Source organism: Lepus europaeus, chromosome 7 (assembly GCF_033115175.1).
Source record: "Lepus europaeus isolate LE1 chromosome 7, mLepTim1.pri, whole genome shotgun sequence".
NCBI lineage: Eukaryota > Metazoa > Chordata > Mammalia > Lagomorpha > Leporidae > Lepus > Lepus europaeus.
The window spans coordinates 64,076,904-64,095,234 of record NC_084833.1 but is presented as its reverse complement, the minus strand read 5'-3'; the positions used below and the strand labels follow the sequence as shown (position 1 = coordinate 64,095,234).

Sequence of the window (18,331 nt, the reverse complement as noted above, 5' to 3'; positions counted from 1 at the left end):
AGAAGTGTCATGTGGCAGGCAGGGAGTGGCAAGAGTCAATCCTGAATGCAGTCATTTGGGTACAATGTGCCCTTCAGAGAGGGCATGGTGACAGCATGGGCCAGTTTACAGAGCCACCAGGGCAACTGCTCAGAAAGCAACACTGCCTTCTCACAGCCCCAGAGAGCTTCATGGTGGTAAAAGCTGCATTACAGCATTCTGAGATCCCGGAACCAATGAAAGAAGACGAGTTTACCAAAACGAGTCTTGACACAGAGTACGTTTCTGGCAAACACGTTATTAGGCACTCATTCTACTCATGTCCTGGAGAAACTATTTAGTTTCCTTATATGGCCCTTCTCTTCAGCTCTCCCCTGTATAATAACTAATGTCTTCTTAAAGAAACAAAGATAGAAAAGGAATAGAACTGCTCCACTCACCCCCGCGTTCCCTCAATTTTTTTTTTCAGGGAGCTGAGTGGAGGCTCCCATCACTGAGAGGGTCAGGGATCTACTAGCTTTTAAAAATCACTTTTGAAAAACGGATTCTGCTAAATAAATCCATGTTGATAGGGGCAGAGAAGAGAAAGAGCAAATGAACTCTGCTGACTGCCAGCATTAAACAGTTACAACTAAGATACAATATGCACACATGGGTACAAGTACTATTGTGGCACACAAAATCAAAATCAATGCCAGCTGTCATGCTTAACAGAGAATCAACTTCTAACATTACTCTTAATATTCTCCAGTTGGTCCCCATTATCTGCAGCTAAAACCCAAACTCCTTAGCAAGATCATAGCTTTATTTCTCAATACATTTTCCTCCCTAGTCTCAGCCCAACTCCTCCCTACCCGCACCCCCCAAAGCCACGCTTCTCTGCCTGGAAATCCTTTCCATTCTGCTTTGCCTGGTGAAACCCTAGTCATTCAAACAACTGCTTGCTTTCCCCTCCTCCAGGAGACGGCCTCAACACCCACCCTCCTACAGACTCTTGGGAGGACCTTGTGCTGTCACCACACCCCTACCTGACGGTGTCACTTTACTGGCTGGTCTATTCCACTAGATCCTGAGGACAAGTGCTGCCTTCCTCAGTTTCCATGATATATATCCTCCAGTGCCCAGGTCAAAGACCTGACACACGAACATAAAAAGATGAATGTTTTACTGAACAATGAATACAGCCTTCTATAAATCTCATTTTCTTTTCACAGGAAAATATCCACTCTGCTTCAAATCTTTTAAGAAGTAGGAGACGATGTCCCTGCCACTACGGACAGTTACTCCACATGACTTCAGACTTGATACCCATGGAAATTCATTTTACTCCTCTTTGATAAAGAACCTGTGAGTCAGAAATTTGCCCAAGCCCAGGCTAGCAAGTGATGAAGCCAAACTAACATGATGTGCAAGCTCAGGATGAAATTTTCTTCTAAATGAGCTAAAAAATGAAGTTGGCTGAAACTAAGATTTCCCACAGGGCTGAAAAAATGATGAAGGCAGCAAATAACTTGTCCATCTCAGACTATGGGTATGCAGTGTTAACAGAAACTGAAAACCAGCCTTGTCCCCGCTCACAGTTTATACGATTGTACACACCGCTGCCATGCTGTCAGGTAACAGATTCACTAGACATCCAGCTGAAGCCCTGTTTTAAAACAACTTCTCAAATTTACTTAACATGGGAGAATATGGCATAAAAAGAAAGAAGGCCACGATTCCATACTTAGTAAGCTTTACAGACAGCTGAGCGTCTAGGCAGCACACTGGGCAGAGATCAGAGATTTTGCATTATCCCTTGAAATATGGAACTCCAACCAGCACCAGATTTTTCCAATTCAAATTCAGTTTTATTAGAGATCCCAGCACAATAATTAGAAAAAGAGAGAGACTAGGTTGTTGCTTTTTCTTTAATTTTCCATTCCTATTTTGAAAAGTGACTAGAGGCAATGACAAAAATAACCATTTAAAAGGGATTCCTTTCCAGAAGTTTTTTTTTTTTTTTTTTTTTTTTTTGTCAAGCTTTAAGTCCAGGCTTTCCATCCTTGTCTCCATCCCTTTTCATTTAAAAAAGAAAGCATCTTGGAACATGTCAACCTTTACTCGGCTTACTATATAAAAAGCGTCTGCCTTCGCAAGTCCTGGACATGACGCCAGGACTCATCTCCCCAGCCTCTGGTCTTAATCAAGTCCACGCTTGATTGCTAAAGAAGTCCGCGTTAATCCCAAGGTCAGTCGCAACGCTAACCTTAAGCAGCGCACAGCAGACTGCGTCACTTACGACACACACCAGACCGGGGTGGGGGTGGGGGCAGATCAGACATCGCTGTCTGCTACGGGTGAGTCACACGGGCCGTCGAGCCTGTGCTCCTTCCCCAGAGCTCCCTGTGCAAGACCACCACCACTCCGGCTCAATGCACGCAGCTCACCTCCAAGCCTGCCACAGTGGAAAGCTCTTGTAAGTTACTGATAGGTGGCTTTCCACAAAAACAGCCGAAAATGTTTTGTTTCCTGTTTAGACCCTGTCACAACTCAGTATCTCCCTCCATCTTCTCTTGGGGAGCTGGAACTTGCAAGCAAATGGGGTAGATGAAAATACAAAGGGGCAACACTTCTGTTTAAACATGCACCTTATCTTCCCTACTAACTTCCTGGGAAGCTGCTGTCTCTGTAAATTCCACTTCCTGGAGAGAGAGAAATGTCTCAGCCACTATGCGCTCTATGTAGGAAGGGTTTCTCTGCACTCTCAACGAATGGTCTCACTCTTGGTACCGAGAGGGGGGGATGGGGAGCAACAAGCCACACAGCGCAGGGTAAAGCACAGCCTGGGTCAGCAATGTGACAGCTCCCCTAGACCTTCACTTCTGTGGAGCTGAATACATCAATAAATTGCCATTTCTGTTCTGCTTAAGGCTTCTCCCTAACACTAACTGTGGGCGAAGGTAGAACACGAGCCACTTGCCGGGGTGTAGTCAGGTGTCCGTGTGCTGTACGATGGAGGAAGAGGACTATGAGGATATTTTCTGTCAGTCTTTAGTCCAAGAACGAAAAGATTAACAGCTTCATGGGGACGGGGGCAGAAGTGCAGTAGCGGGGAGAGGAGGATGGGGAAATGGTAGACACATCTGGTAGAACTGAGGAGTAAAAAACACCCACACAAGTTCACAGAACACAAAGGAACAAGCAGGAATACGTTCTGAGCCGCGAGCAGGTCCAGCACACAGGATGAGTAGGACAGCGACCTGGTCACTGCGTGGCCTCAGTGGTGGTGCTGAAACCTGCTCCAACTCAGCTTTGAAATGAGTTCTTCTTCTGGCAGGTCAACATTGTGCTCATGGCATTGAAGGTAACAGCTTTTTAAATCTTTTGCTTCCTGCTTCTAGGTGATTTCTTTTTGGTTAAAAACCAGAAGTAGTATAAACCTCACAGGATGAAGCTCAGTCTTGATTCAGGTGAGGTGAGGAGTTGGCTGCACTTACACAGTAAGCGAGAGAGCTGGTTCTTCCTGGCCTTCCCTTGACCACTCCGAGTCTGTGGCCTCCCAGAAATGCAGGTTATTTCCTCTGGAAGAAGCCAGTGATGGACACTTGTCTGTTGGCTTTGCCCAGAGCAGCAGTCCCTTTCTTGGGGCCCTTTCGTTCCTCTTTGGGTTCTTTTTTCACAGTCATGGCAGGGGGCCTGTGTACAGAGGCTGTCTTCATCGTAAGCTCCTCTTCACTATCTGTGCAGGATTCACTCTCGTAGACTTTTTCAGTCACTGGCAGAATGAGGAAAACAATGGGACATGTGTGGGTTGAGTCATTCACTCTATCAAGAGAAGGCAGTATCTTGCTCACTCCAATCACTGTACAAGACAGGTATGCCACTGAACTCACACATCCTCCACGTCAGGCTCAGAATTAACATTCAACCTTCCTCCTCCACTGGTATTAAAGGTATGTCCCACACCTTTAAATGAGCCTTATTATTTAATAGCCCAAATTCTTTATTTGGGTCCTGGTGTATAAGCTAACTTCCTGAGCTCTAGAAATGAACTGTCATCTCAACACCCACTTACGACTCCATACTCCAACTGTCTTCTTGAGTCTCATGTCCCTGACCCACAGTGCCTGTCTATTTCCACTGCTGGCTTTCCTGGTCTTAAATCTCTGGTCTACTCACCGGCCCTCTTCTGTCTAGCCAGGCTCACCACCCTAGGCCCTTCTGGCTAGCTCAATCCTGATGTCACCCATGCTGAACACACTAATAACAGAAAATCAGAGATTAATCAACTGCTGAGTTCTGAATGAGTGCTAATTAGTCTGAGGTTTAGTAGTAGTCAACATCAAGAAGGTAAATGCCCCAAATTCTGTAAGATGACACACTTGATAATATAAAGGAAGACAAGGATAAAATGAGAACTGTTATCAGTTCTCTTACTCCCTTACCACCCAAAGGCAGAATTTGCCTTGTTCCCTGCCATTAAAATCCCCCAAACACTTCCCCAGGGACACTTGGAAAAGGACTACACCAATGAGAAAGCCCCAAAGGGCACAGGCAGAGAGTGACTTCCCACACATCACAGAACTGATGCGAGTCTTCTAATACACGGCAGTACATACACCAACCACAACACAAAGTACGAGGCCATCTTCCTGTGAGAGCTGCAGCAGCTGATATGTATAAGCAACACACTAAATTCTCTCTCAGCCTTTCTGGCTGCAGCAAGTGATGGAGAAATAATGAAGGAAAACACCTTTGCTTAGGTGAAGGAAGTAACCTAATAGGCATAATGAATGCTCAGATCAGTAGAGTGGAAGGTATTTTTTTCTTACCAAAGAACACTATTCTTTCTTCCTCTGTTACAATGAAGATAACAGCACCTCACAGGATATGCAGATGCACCTAGCAGTCTTTGGCAAGTGATTTTCTTTTTCTTTTTTTTTTTTTTTTAATTAATTTATTTTTTTTGACAGGCAGAGTAGACACTAGAGGGAGACAGAGAGAAAGGTCTTCCTTTTTGCCGTTAGTTCACCCTCCAATGGCCACCGCGGTAGTGCGCTGCGGCCGGCGCACCGCGCTGTTCCGATGGCAGGAGCCAGGTGCTTCTCCTGGTCTCCCATGGGGTGCAGGGCCCAAGCATCTGGGCCATCCTCCACTGCACTCCCTGGCCACAGCAGAGAGCTGGCCTGGAAGAGGGGCAACCGGGACAGGATCGGCGCCCCAACCGGGACTAGAACCCAGTGTGCCGGCGCCGCAAGGCGGAAGATTAGCCTACTGAGCCACGGCGCCGGCCGGCAAGTGATTTTCAATGTTGATTTACCTTAATTTCCCCTCACAATAGACCATGGTGGGGAGTGCAGGGAGTCACCACTGGAACATCTAATTTCATTAGGGCTGCATAAGAAACAATCCCTTCCCCAACAGTTCCTAGAATTTGTTTTTACTTTTTAGAGCCTAGAATTCATTTTAATGTCACTTAGTGGACAAAAACTACCCATAAGCTTTCAATAAATATTAAATGTTGTAGAAGAATTCCACAGACCTGAAGCGTTAGTCTTCTGTGAGCTTATTAGAAATGCAGAATCTTGGGGCATAGTGGTGAAGTCACTGCCTATGGCACCAGTATATCACATATGGGTGCCTGTTCTAGTCCTGGCTGCCCCACTTCTGATCCAGCACCCTGCTAATGTGCCTGAGAAAGCAGCAGGATGTGGCCCAAGTCTCTGGGCCCCTGCACCCACATGGGAGACCTGGAGGAAACTCCTGGCTCCTGCTACGGATTGACCTAACTCCAGCAGTTGCAGCCATTCAGGGAGTGAACCAGTGGGTGGAAGATCTGCCTCTTCCTCTCTCTGTGCCTCTGCCTTTCAAATAAATAAATCTTAATAATTTAAAATCTTAATAATAATAAAAAGTAGAATCTCAGGTCTAACTGGCCTACTGAACCAGAACTTTTTTCCTTTTTTTTTAAAAAAAGATTTGATTTATTGATTTGAGAGGCAGAGTTATAGACATAGAGAGGGAGAGACAGAGAGAAAGGTCTTCCATCCGCTGGTTCACTCCTTGAATGGCTGCAATGGCCAGAATTGGGCCGATCTGAAGCCAGGAGCAGGAGTTTCTTCTTCTGGGTCTCCTATGTGGGTGCAGGGGCCCAGGCATTTGGGCCATCTTCCACTGCTTTCCCAGGCCATAAGCAGAGAACTAGATTGGAAGTGGAACAGCTGGGACATGAACTGGCATCGTATGGGATGCTGGTGCCATGGGTAGAGGCTTAGCCTACCACGCCACAGCACCAGCCTCTAGAATTTCAATTTTAGAAAAATTTTCAAGTAATACGCATGGTCAGCAAAGTTTGGGAAACACTGTCCTAAGACACTTAGGGAATTTCCATGACATAACTCTTAGTTCAGCAATTATGATATCATCACAGGCATATTCCAAAGCACCGTGTAGCTGGACTAATGGCCCAAAATTATGAGCTGTTATTTATTCAATACCTTAAATTAAGAAAGCCTGAAGAGTCTGCTGTAGATATACATCACTAGTTGGTGATGTAAAACTACTTCTTTGTAAGCTATAATCTGTATTCAAATGACAGTATGTCTATAATATTATACTTCAACATCAATTAACTCATTATTTTATTACTTATCAATGAAACAACTAGCTGTCTTATTGCCAATTTTGTGCAATACATTGCTTGGGAGGAGTAAAAACCAGTCGAGACAGCACCAACAAATTTTCTTAAGCGATGTATTCTGTACACGTTAAGAGCTAAAAGGAGCATTCCAATATTCAAAGCTGTAGCTACTTCAAGCTATAGGATAAAGATTTCAACTTAAAAATGCAGAATCTTTACTTTAACTGAACAACATGCCACCTTTCTGGCTTTCATTTAAAAAAGCCTGAAACTGTTTTGCTCTTACACCCCAAACTTATCTCAGGGGCACAACTCCCTAGTTCCTGCGGCAAACTCAGAGGAATGGAAAGACCAGCGTTTTGAATCCACAGAACAAATCTGATCCAGCACAGGACAGGGCAAGTCACTGTGCTGGCACATTGGGAACTGTGTGAGCAGAGAGGAAAGCAGAACTCCTTTGTTGGTAACCAGAGCCAAGATTCATTAGGTTGAGCTTGGACCAAAAAACCTTAAAAAAAAAAAGTGCTATGTGAGCACAGTTTTCATTGTTGCATCCAAGGTTCCAATAGTCCCGTCTGGAGACAGGAGTGCAAAAAAGTCCCCATCCCACACCTGGCCAAAACTTAAGTACCATGTTTTGAACAAAGCAATAAGTAATTAGTAACAAATCCCCAATGAACCCTCTCAAACATATATCTGACTTTAGCAGGGTAGGGAAGGTAGGGGAGGAGGAAGAGGAAAAAACTGACCACTTTTTTGTCCTCAAATTCAAAAGAAAAATAAATAAATTCAACAGTAAATACATATGTTACCATCAGTGGCCAAACCAAGAGGCTTGAAAATGAACTATTAGGAGATGGAAAACAAAACAAAGCAAAAATCAAAGTTCAAAACTCACAGGCTCACAAGAAATTTGGCACTGACAGGCAGCATTTCCACATGTGAGGGACTTCATTCCCCAGTTACATGCTACAGTGAAAATGGCAGAGGCCCTTTCAGAGGAGTGGAGAGTAAGGGAAATGGACACAAAACCCACAGAATGTTTCTGCAAGTTTTCACCAGCACATTGCCTAGCAAAAGCTGATTTTTCACAGCCAACATTTCTAGCTAGAAATTGGAACTGGAAAGGTAAAATCAAGAAAGGGGGGCAGGGATCTCCTCTAGCAGATCCAAGATATGGCAGGTGCCACCAGCAAGAAGAAACAAAGATTATGAGCTACTCCACTAGTAAGAGATTTGAGAGCCTAAGCCCACAACTCTTTCCAAACACAAAAAATACAGTACTGGCATCTGAGCATTCTATCAAGCCTCAAGAGCTAAATTCTAAGAGCCCCACTGAAGTCTGGTTTGATTGTGGCAAGGGTAGAACCAAAACGTGGCTGAGGAATTAGCCAATGTCAAGGCCTCAAAGCCTGAATTCTAACTGCCCTCTTGGCCTTCATTATGAGCACATGCTTTTACCTAACTTGGCTTATAAATAGGAAACCTAAAGGAAGCAGTCTGGGTGAGTCATCTCCCTCTGGATTAAAAATGGGACCAAATACTCAAATACTAAACACTCCAGATACTCTCTTCAGAGTCTAATCATCAGAAGGGCTTCTTTCCACTGTTTACATTGATACAATTCATCTAATCAAAGAAATGTTTCTCAGCATCTGTGATAACAGCATCCTATGTTCGCACTGTGGTTTCCACATTCAAGGTGTTTTCACAACTATGACCTCACCTGAGTCTTCATAAGCCCACATTTAGGCAAAGGGGAAATTTCACCTCTGCTCCATAGATAACAAACTGCACCAGAGACACATGACTTCTGGCCAAGATTTTAGTGGTTATTTTTATAGTGTTATGGCCCAAACAAGAACCCAGGTGTCCTGATTTTATTGCAGCCCTCCCAACACTCAGTACTCCAAGCAAGGCCCACAGACAAGCAGCATCAGCACCATGTAGGTGATTCATATGCACATTCAAGTCTGAGAGCTACTGCTCCATAAGGGATTATGATGGCTCCCTATGGTAACAACTCTCTGGAGTCAGGGCCAAAAATTCATCTTACCCATGCAGCCTTCCACATCCAAAAAGGTTTTAGATTTCAATACACGCTTTCGTTTTCTTCTGTTTTCTCCAGTTGAGCTCTAGAAGAAGATCAGAGAATACAATGTTAACCACTAAAGCTGCAGAGAAAATGACAAAAGATATTTAGTCTGCAAGAATCATCTCCTACTATTCTGATAAAAAAGTTCAAGAGGAAGCTTATGCATTGCTTTCAGGGGACAAACCCTGCCACACAGACAAGTTATGCTCACTGCACGTACAGGCTGGCTGGTTCATGGTCTATGAGAAGGTAAGTGGCATGCTGAGGGAAGAACAGTGTTTATTCAGTCAACAATCACCTGTTGGAAGGTGCAAGCAGCGTGGTTAAAAAGATAAGCAATGCACTGTGGTAAGGGCTTTCAAGGAGAACTCAGGCAGATATTATGAGAGCATCTCTGAACCAGATTAGGGACTTCTTGCTGCAGACACCTGTTATGTCAACAATGATATTTACTCATCTACTCTAGTCTCAAACAGTAACTAACACCGATTTCCTTTCATCTCATTTTCTCTGGCTAATGAGGAAATGAGTGCAAGATTAAAAAATGACAGGCTTAACATAATGAACTAAGGAAAACTCACAGCGACCGACCAGCACACATACACACACAGAGCCTTGTAAGCATCCATGCTCTCAACTCTGCACTGACAGAGCAGACAAGACGCAGCCGAAGGTCATTTAAAATAATACTCTGCTTGTGTTTCCCCATGTGGCCAGCTTCTGTCACCCAGTGCTTTACCAGAAAGCCTTCTGAAGCGCCACAAATGTGCATGGCTTGATTATTCCCCTCTATTTTCACATTTTGCTATGATGCAAGCAGGACTTCTTTTTGCACAATTCCAACAGGAACCATGTAGCACAAAAGCCCTGAAATCAAAGCTCACAAAAGCAAAACAGAACAGCTGCGGGATCCACCTCTGCAAAGCTTCCTGAGACTACGCCCTAGGACAAAAATCTCCATTTAGGTGAGAAGGAGGGGAGTAGCCATTCTGTACAGTCTGCAGGAGAGCAGAATGAGACAAGAGCCATCTACTGGCATTTGTGCAGTATACAGCGAGTGAACTTAGCGCAGCTGAGTGCAGCACTAGGGTGATAAAGGACATGTGGAAGTGCAGTGTCCTGGGACTGTTTTACCTTGATGGGAGGAAGCTCGGGGTCAGTCTTCGGCACTGACTCAGGAGGTGGAGACACAGGCGGAGGTGGGGACAGTGACTCAGCTTCATAAGCCCCAGGAGAGTCTGGGCAGACTGAAATAATGAGACAAGCTTAGATAAGAGAACTACAGGAACGAACTGGTACAAAGCCCTCTCTACTGGCATCTCCAGATTTCCATGTCCAGTATACAGCAATTGGCAAGCAGTAATGCTTGCCAACCAAGGCTTTACAGTTATATAGTTATTTTTAAGATGCACATTTTATTAAGCTTAATCAAATAAAATCAGAGAATCAAGAATTACTAAAGCTGGAAGTACCTGAGAGATCATCTCAGCTAAACATTTTACAGCTAAGGGCATGCAGCTGGTTTATAAATGTCCAGTGATCATGTACTACGTGTCACGTATTTCACATTATCCTCACCACAGCCCCAAGAAGCAGATATTATACACACTTACAGCGAGTAAATAGAGGCTCAGAGAGGTTCCTTAACTTGACGAGACAGGTTTTAAACCCATGTCAGCCAGCCTAATCCAACTGTCCCTTGCTGCCTTGCTATTCACGGACCAGGTATTTTCTTTCAAAATCTAGGATGTGGAGTTAATCTTCAGACTACAGCATATGCCCCCTGCCAGAGATGCTGAGACTGTGATCTGACTACTCATAATAACCTGAGATGCTTGTTCCACTAAACATTTCTGGGTGATGGTGAGAGCATAAACTTTGAGGCAGTAGGGGAAGCATCTTCGAAATTATCACAATTACAGCTCTAATAATTACATTCTGCTTTAAATTTTGTATGGCACTATTTCTAGTGATGCAACTGCTCCCTGATGAGGCTTGTGCTGCTACACTGAGATTGACAGAAGGAACTCAGATTGCTGTGGAAGTGGCACCACCTGAGACAACAGTGCTACCAGAGACATCCCATCGGTCCTCAACAGCCCCAGAGCAGCAGTCTTGAGTAGGCCCAGGAGAGGGGACATAAAAATACCCTCAGCTGACCTATTGCTTAATCACCACAAAGAAATTGCTGGTTGAGGGACTGGGTGACTGCCTAGCCTCACCTGCTCCCCAAACCTCCTGGCTATATTCAAATTCTTAGCACAAGTCTTGGATCTGAAATTCTCCCAACTGATTAGGTCAGTGTTAAAAGTTATGACAGTGGAGGGTTCAAGGCCAAATGACCCAAAGAGGTGAAGCAGAACAAAAGCCAGAACAAAACAATAAATTATACACTTCAAGAATGAAATGGGCCCCAAGACTTTATAAGCTCTGGGAAACAAGAGACAGAAACATAAAAAGGAAAGTGGTCCAGCTATTAACCCAGCTCTGGGAGGCTAACATGATGAGAGCTAAAGACAAAGTCTCTGTAACTCTGCCTTTCGAATAAATAAATAAATATTTTTTAAAAATGAAAGAACACAGTAACTTAGAGACTGTATAAAGAGTTAAGTTACAACTCCACTGGCTGGGAGGAAAGAAGACATTTAAGAATAAAATGGCAGGGGCCGGCGCTGTGGCACAGTGGGTTAAAGCCCCAGCCTACAGTGCTGGGATCCCATATGGGCACCAGTTCGAACCCTGTTTGCTCCTCTTCTGATCTCACTCTCTGCTATGGCCTGGGATAGCAGTTGAAGGTGGCCCAACTCCTTGGGCCTCTGCACCCACGTGGGGACCTGCAAGAAGCTCCTAGCTCCTGACTTCAGATCAGCTCAGCTCTGGCCATGTGGTCATTTGGGGAGTGAACCAGCAGAATGGAAGACCTCTCTCTATCTCTTTCTCTGCCTCTGCTTCTCTCTGTAACTCTTTCAAATAAATAATTTTTTTTTTTAAAAAAAGAATAAAATGGCAGAAAGGTTTACATTTAGTCAGATGTCAAAAATTATCTTTCAGAGGGAAGAACCCCAAGAGCCTCTACTCTGTATCATCCATTCTTACAGGATGTGCACCTCTCTCACATTTCTTCACACTCCTTCCAAACTAAATAACTTCACTCAATCTAATCACCTCGGGTATTACTTTTGTGGAGTACAGATTAGAACTACAGAGAATATTTCAGAAGTACATAATGAGTGCTCCACCAACCACACTAATTCCTTGACTTACAGCTGACTTCTGCACTAATACTAGGACATCTAGTTTTACCTTTTATTGTTATTATTATTATTACTATTATTATTATTATATTATAAAGTCAGAATTGAGAAAGAGAAGGAGAGAGAGAGAGAAACTTCCACCCACTGGTTCACTCCCAAATGGCTATAATAGCCAAGGCTGGGCCAGGATGAAGCCAAGAACCAGGAGTTTCTTCCAGGTCTCCCACATGGGTACAGAGGCCCAAGCACTTGGACCATCCTCCACTGTCTTCCCAGATGCATTAGCAGGGAGCTGGATCGCAAGTGGAGCAGCCAGGACACAAACCAGTACCCATATGGGGTGCCAGCATTGCAGACAGCAGCTTAACCTACTACACCACAGCACTGGCCTCTAGTTTTACCTTTTTAAATTACATTGGCTGATGGCTTCAGACTTTTCCAGAATCTTTCCCAAGTCCTTGTCCTGACTGGAAATAGGGAAGCCTGTTCTAATTAGCATATATTCCTAAATTTATTTCCTAATTATTTTCCCATGCATCTGCATGGAATTGTCTATATTTCCTCCATTCCTAGAAATGCTCCCTGATGGCTTATTTCATTGACACCTTTGAGATTCTTCCTTTCAGTAGCCTTGGTCAAAGCATTTTGATAAATGACATGGAATGAAAATATAGCAACCACCACTCTGGAATGCTTATAATGTCCTACCCCAACACATTCCAAATAGCTATTAAAAGCCACACCTCAAAGGGCACTATACCCCTCACAGTATATCAGAGACTGCAATCCTTAACAAGTAAGCACAAATAGTAGGACTAAATCCAGAGACTCAAAGATGGTATTTCTATCACACAGAGCTTCAACTTCTAGGTGTGTTTCTTAGGATTGTTTATTTCTTTTGTACTACTGTCATCTACATATATAATCTCTTTTCACTCATTTGTTAACCTAATATTCTTTTGGAGGAGTCTCTGTTAGCACTTTCAGTTCTTTCTGTTGATTTTTTTTTTTTTTTTTTAATCTGAAAGTCAGAGTCAGAGAGATAGGGAAAGTGAGAAAAAGAGATCCTCTTTCTGCTGGTTCATTCCCCAGTGGCCACACGGCCAGGGCTGACCAGGCCAAAGCTAGGAACTTCTTCCGAGTCTCCCCCTTGGGTAGTAGGGGCCCAAGCACTCAGCCATCCAGCAGGGAGCTAGACAAAAAGTGGAGCAGCCAGGACAGACACCTATATGGGACGGCGGCGTTCTAGGCAGCAGCTTTATTCGCTACACCACAACACCAATCCCACTACTTCCAGTTTTTCTTGCAGTTTCTGTTAAGAGTAAAGTCTTACTTAGTTTTCTTCTTTCAGCATGGCAGGTTCCTTTTTTTCATTCATTGCATTAAAAAAAAAAAAAAAAGATGGGAGATCCAGATGAAGTTCCTGGCTCTTGGCTTCAGCCTGGCCTAGCCTGTTGTGGCTATTTGGGGAGTGAACCAGTGGATGGAAGACCTCTCTGTCTGTAACTATGCCTCTCAAGTAAATAAATAAATCTTTTTTTTAAAAAAAAATCAAGAGCAACAAAAAAGATTTATTTATTTGAAAGGCAGAGTGATAAAGAGAGGGAGAGATCTTTCATGGGCTAGTTTATTCCCCAAATATCCACAAGCCAAGGCAGCAGCAGGCCAAAGCCCAGAGCTAAGAACACCATCCAGGCCTTCCACATGGCTAGCAGGGCCTCAAGTCCTTGAGAGAGCACCTGCTGCCTCCCAGGCACATTGGCAGGAAGCTGGATTGGATTGGAAGTGGATATAGGATTTGAAATGCGTGCCCTGATAGTGGATGTGGGCCTCCCAAGCAACAGCTTAATCCACTGCACTACAATATCTGCTGTCTTTTTTTTTTTTTTTTTTTTAATGCAACATACAAGGGTAATTCAAAAGGCTTGTTAAAAATTGAATTAAAAGATAAGCTTATTTTGGTGCCAAACTTTCTGAAATCCATACATAGCTTTTTCATGATATGCATTTTTCCATAAACTTTTTGAAGACCCCTCACGTATATAGATTTCAAATTTTTTGGCACCAAAATAAACTTTGAATTCCATTTTCCAGAAATTTTGTGAAGTATGCTCACACAAACTTTATTTAACAAAAGTAACAGGTAAAGTCAAACAGGCATTTACATTAAGAGAAAAACTAATAAAGAAATTTTATCTTAAATATAGTAACCTACTTGCAGCTCCATTTAACTGAGCTCTATTGCTATGAAGAAATAGCTAATGGACAGGTATGGACGAATGATTTGTACACTTTTCAAATATTCTCTGAATCCTACCTTATATATTATATATGAATATATATTATATAACTTATTTAAATATTAAATTTGAAAAGATCTAGTTTGAAATCCCATAAATATTTCATTTTTGTTGATCTTTCAGAAGAAGTCATCTAAAGAATGTGTGGTTCTGATTATCACATAATGAGCCCAGCCTAGACTCTGCTGGAGGACACTGTCTCTGCTCCTCTTCAGACACCAGATGGGTTTTTGGTACTTGTTTGGAAAGATCTCTGAGTAACACGATAGGCTGATGCTCATAGTGTTCCTCAAAGTATTTGTCCAAGTAGCAGACCGACCTGCACGTGGGCCATCCTGCCAGACACAGCAGAGTGGAACCACCAGAATGTGAAAAGCAGGCCGGCGCCGCGGCTCAGTAGGCTAATCCTCCGCCTTGCGGTGCCGGCACACCGGGTTCTAGTCCCGGTCGGGGCACCGGATTCTGTCCCGGTTGCCCCTCTTCCAGGCCAGCTCTCTGCTGTGGCCAGGGAGTGCAGTGGAGGATGGCCCAAGTGCTTGGGCCCTGCACCCCATGGGAGACCAGGAGAAGCACCTGGCTCCTGCCATCGGATCAGCGCAGTGCACCGGCCACAGCGCGCTACCGCGGCGGCCATTGGAGGGTGAACCAACGGCAAAAGGAAGACCTTTCTCTCTGTCTCTCTCTCACTGTCCACTCTGCCTGTCAAAAAAAAAAAAAAAAAAAAAAAAGAATGTGAAAAGCAGATGTAGCTTGTCCCACATCTGTATCCGGCCAAGGTAAGGACTTGACTAAGACCCCATTATTCTTTATCCTCTTTGAGATTTACTTTATATTTCCCTATGATCCTTCCATGTGTTGCTGAATTCCTCTGGACTAGATTTCCACCTACAACCTAAACTGTTTTATACTCATTAGGCCAATTTATGCAGAACCGATAACAGCAGCTCAAGCTTTTCACCACAGGTTCTCAAAGCAGACTTTCCAGTGTAATCACCCAGCTTATCAATCCAGCCCAGGCATCTTTCTCATTAGCTACTTTCTCGTTCCATGTGCTTTCCTTCACATGATTTGGGAAGCTATCTTGGCTATTAAGAATACTTAATATTCTTTTAAAAAGCATGCTAATTTTCTTGGTGAGACTCTTGCCCTTATTTAATTTGCTTATTTTCCATTTCCCAGAGACTACAACTGGAAGGTTCCAGAGCATCATTCCCTTTCAACGACCGTTTTTCAACAAAATGTTCGTTTTATTTGTATGATCACCACCACCACCACCACCACCACCACCACCTTTGATGCCTAGAATGTCACAATTGTTAAAAAAAAGTTACAAAAAAGTATCCAAAGGAATATCCCTTTCAAAAAAAGAAAATGTTTCAGATATCATATGTAATAATAATCTTTATCTTCTTTCCCTATGTGTCCATTGTTTTGGCAAATTACCAGATCATGGTTCTGGTCAAAAAGCTAAAATAGACTTCAAACAGAAACAGGTGCAATGTGTCTCAGTGCTAGAATTCCTCCTCTCATTGTAACTCAGATTAATTTTTTTAGCTTCTTGTACATCATAGTAAGAAATGATCCTTGTGGCTAAAATCTAATAGCAATACCCACCTTCATCCTCACTGCTATCAGAGTCAGGAAGTTTGATTCTTCTCCTCTTTTTCTTCATGTTTTCAGTTTCCTTTGTCTCATCATCAGATAAATCTACTCGCTTCCCCCTGTTGCCATTCAGGAATAAATTAAGCCTGTTACACAGAACAAAAATGGAAGCAGTGCTCATATAGCTCTAGTTTCATAACTCACAGTCTTAATTCCACAGGGTAGAAAAGAACAAAGTAGACCAGTAAGAATTTGTTTTAAGAACACTCTGCTAACCGATCACAAGAAGGTCACTTCATAGGGTGGCCAGAGTAAAATATTCTTCCAGTTCTCTATTGACCACAGGAAGTTATAATCAAGTTATTAAGAATCTTTCCTAATTCCTTTTTATTTCCCCAATTGGCCCTTCAATCATTTAACAAACATTAAGACAACTATTATCTACCTATAAGGCTATTAAGAGATGCAAAGATCAAGCAGGAAATACTGTTCTCATGAAGCTCTGGAAAACATCATTAGCTATAATACAATGTGATAAATTTTACTGGACAAGCGAGGTGTTTTGGGACATGATTCTTCTTAGGAACTTTAAAAAGTCAGGTAGAATAGAAGTTCACCAGGTAGAAAGGGGAAACAAATACTTTATTTTTTAAAATTTTTGTTTATCTGAAAAGCAGAGATCCTTTCTGCTGGTTCACCCTCAAACATCTGCAATGGTCAGAACTGGGACAGGAGACGGGAACTCAAACCAAGTCTCTCGTGACAGTGGCAGGGACCCAAACACTTGAACCATCAACCTTCGATCTATCTTAGCAGCAAGCTGGAGTCAGGAGCTTGAACAGGGTATCAAATACAAATTCTCCAATATAGGATGAGGCACCTCAACTTGCATCTCAACCACTAGGCTAAATGCTCACTCCAGGAGACAAATATTTGAAAGAGAAAACACAATAAAAGCAATGGCATAAAAATAAGACTTCAAGGTGATTATAATAAAAGGCCCAGACATCACTGTGACAATATTTACTTCCTCTGGATGAATACTCCACCATACAAGTCATTCAATCAACAAATAATTTATCAATGGCCTACTGTATGTCAGAAACACAAATACATACAAGACATAGTCTTTGTCTATCAAATAACCATGTCTTATCTAAAGTTTAGCATCAACTTTTCTTTCTACCTAGAACTAAAAAACAAAAAATTAAATGCAAAGTAAATAAAAGGAAATAATGAAGAGCAGAGATCAATGAAACAGAAAATAGAGAAGCTTAACAAAGCCAAAAGTTGTTACTTTTTGGGCAAAGTCTAATAAAATAAGGCTCTTACATAACCCATTTTAAAAAAGGAAAACACTAACAATTGAGAATGAAATAATGAAAGAATCTGTAGTGATTCTGTTTATAATATATATTAAATTTGAAAAACATTTAGTTTGAAATTCCCATAAATTCTAGATTCTTTAGATACTCAAATAAAGCTATTTTATGAACTTTATGTCAATAAACTAAATAACTGTGAGAAATAGACAAATTTCTTTAAAAATACAACTAAGTAAAAATCGATCCAAGAAGAACTAGAAAATTTGAATCAAATTTACAATAAAAATATCTTTCTAAATAAAAAGATATCCAGACTCAGATTTTTCTTTTTTATTATGAGATTTATTTATTTATTGAAAGAGTTACATAGAGTGAGAAGAAGAGGCAGAGAGAAAGAGAGAGGTCTTCTATCTGATGGTTCACTCCCCAGATGGCCGCAATGGCCAGAGCTGCATGGATCTGAAGCCAGGAGCCAGGAGCTTCTTCCGGATCTCCCATACAGGTGCAGGGGCCCAAGGACCTGGGCCATCTTCTACTGCTTTCCCAGGCCATAGCAGAGAGCTGGATTGGAAATGGAGCAGCTGGGACTCGAACTGGTGTCCATATGGGATGCTGGCACTGCAGGTGGTGGCTTTATCCGCTACACCATAGTGCTGGCTCCTTGTCTTGTTTTTTTAAAGAAATATATTGGGCCAGTGTTGTAGCATGCTGGGTAAAGCCACCACCTGTGATACAGATGTCCCAAATGGGCATCGGTTCAGGGTCCAGCTGATCCATTTCTTATCCAGCTTCCTGCTGATGTGCGTATGAAAGCAGCGAAAGATGGCCTACATCCTTGGGCCCCTGAATACAGGAGAGACCTGGAAGAAGCTCCAGGCTACGGCCTAGACCCAGCTACTGGGGCCATTTTGGGAATGAACCAGCAGGTGGAAGATTTCTCTCTGTTTCTTCCTCTGTGTTTCTGACTTTAAAATAAATACATAAATCTTTTAAAAAATGGTAATATATCTAACACAAACTCCTTAAGAAAACAAAAGCTTCCTCCCAATTAATCTTTCTACAATTTTGATAATAAAACTTATCAAAAATAACTGACCGGGGGCCGGCGCCATGGCTCACTTGGTTAATCCTCCGCCTGCGGCGCCAGCATCCCA

General features: G+C 42.7%; 1 protein-coding gene across 5 annotated transcripts in view; it reads right to left on the bottom strand.

The window, feature by feature from the left end:
• Positions 1-1,794: 1,794 nt before the first annotated feature.
• POLD3 (DNA polymerase delta 3, accessory subunit) overlaps positions 1,795-18,331 on the bottom strand; it is a 63,799-nt gene continuing 47,262 nt past the window's right edge. For 2 of the 5 annotated variants that reach the window (XM_062196708.1, XM_062196712.1), the window contains 4 exons: positions 15,865-15,998; positions 9,831-9,943; positions 8,658-8,736; positions 1,795-3,736 (listed from right to left, as the gene is read on the bottom strand). In XM_062196708.1, the coding sequence (XP_062052692.1) occupies positions 3,534-3,736; positions 8,658-8,736; positions 9,831-9,943; positions 15,865-15,998 (529 nt within the window). In that variant the 3' untranslated portion in view covers positions 1,795-3,533. The remainder of the gene's footprint in view (positions 3,737-8,657; positions 8,737-9,830; positions 9,944-15,864; positions 15,999-18,331) is intronic. The other 3 variants (XM_062196710.1, XM_062196711.1, XM_062196709.1) reach the window with 2 other exon arrangements.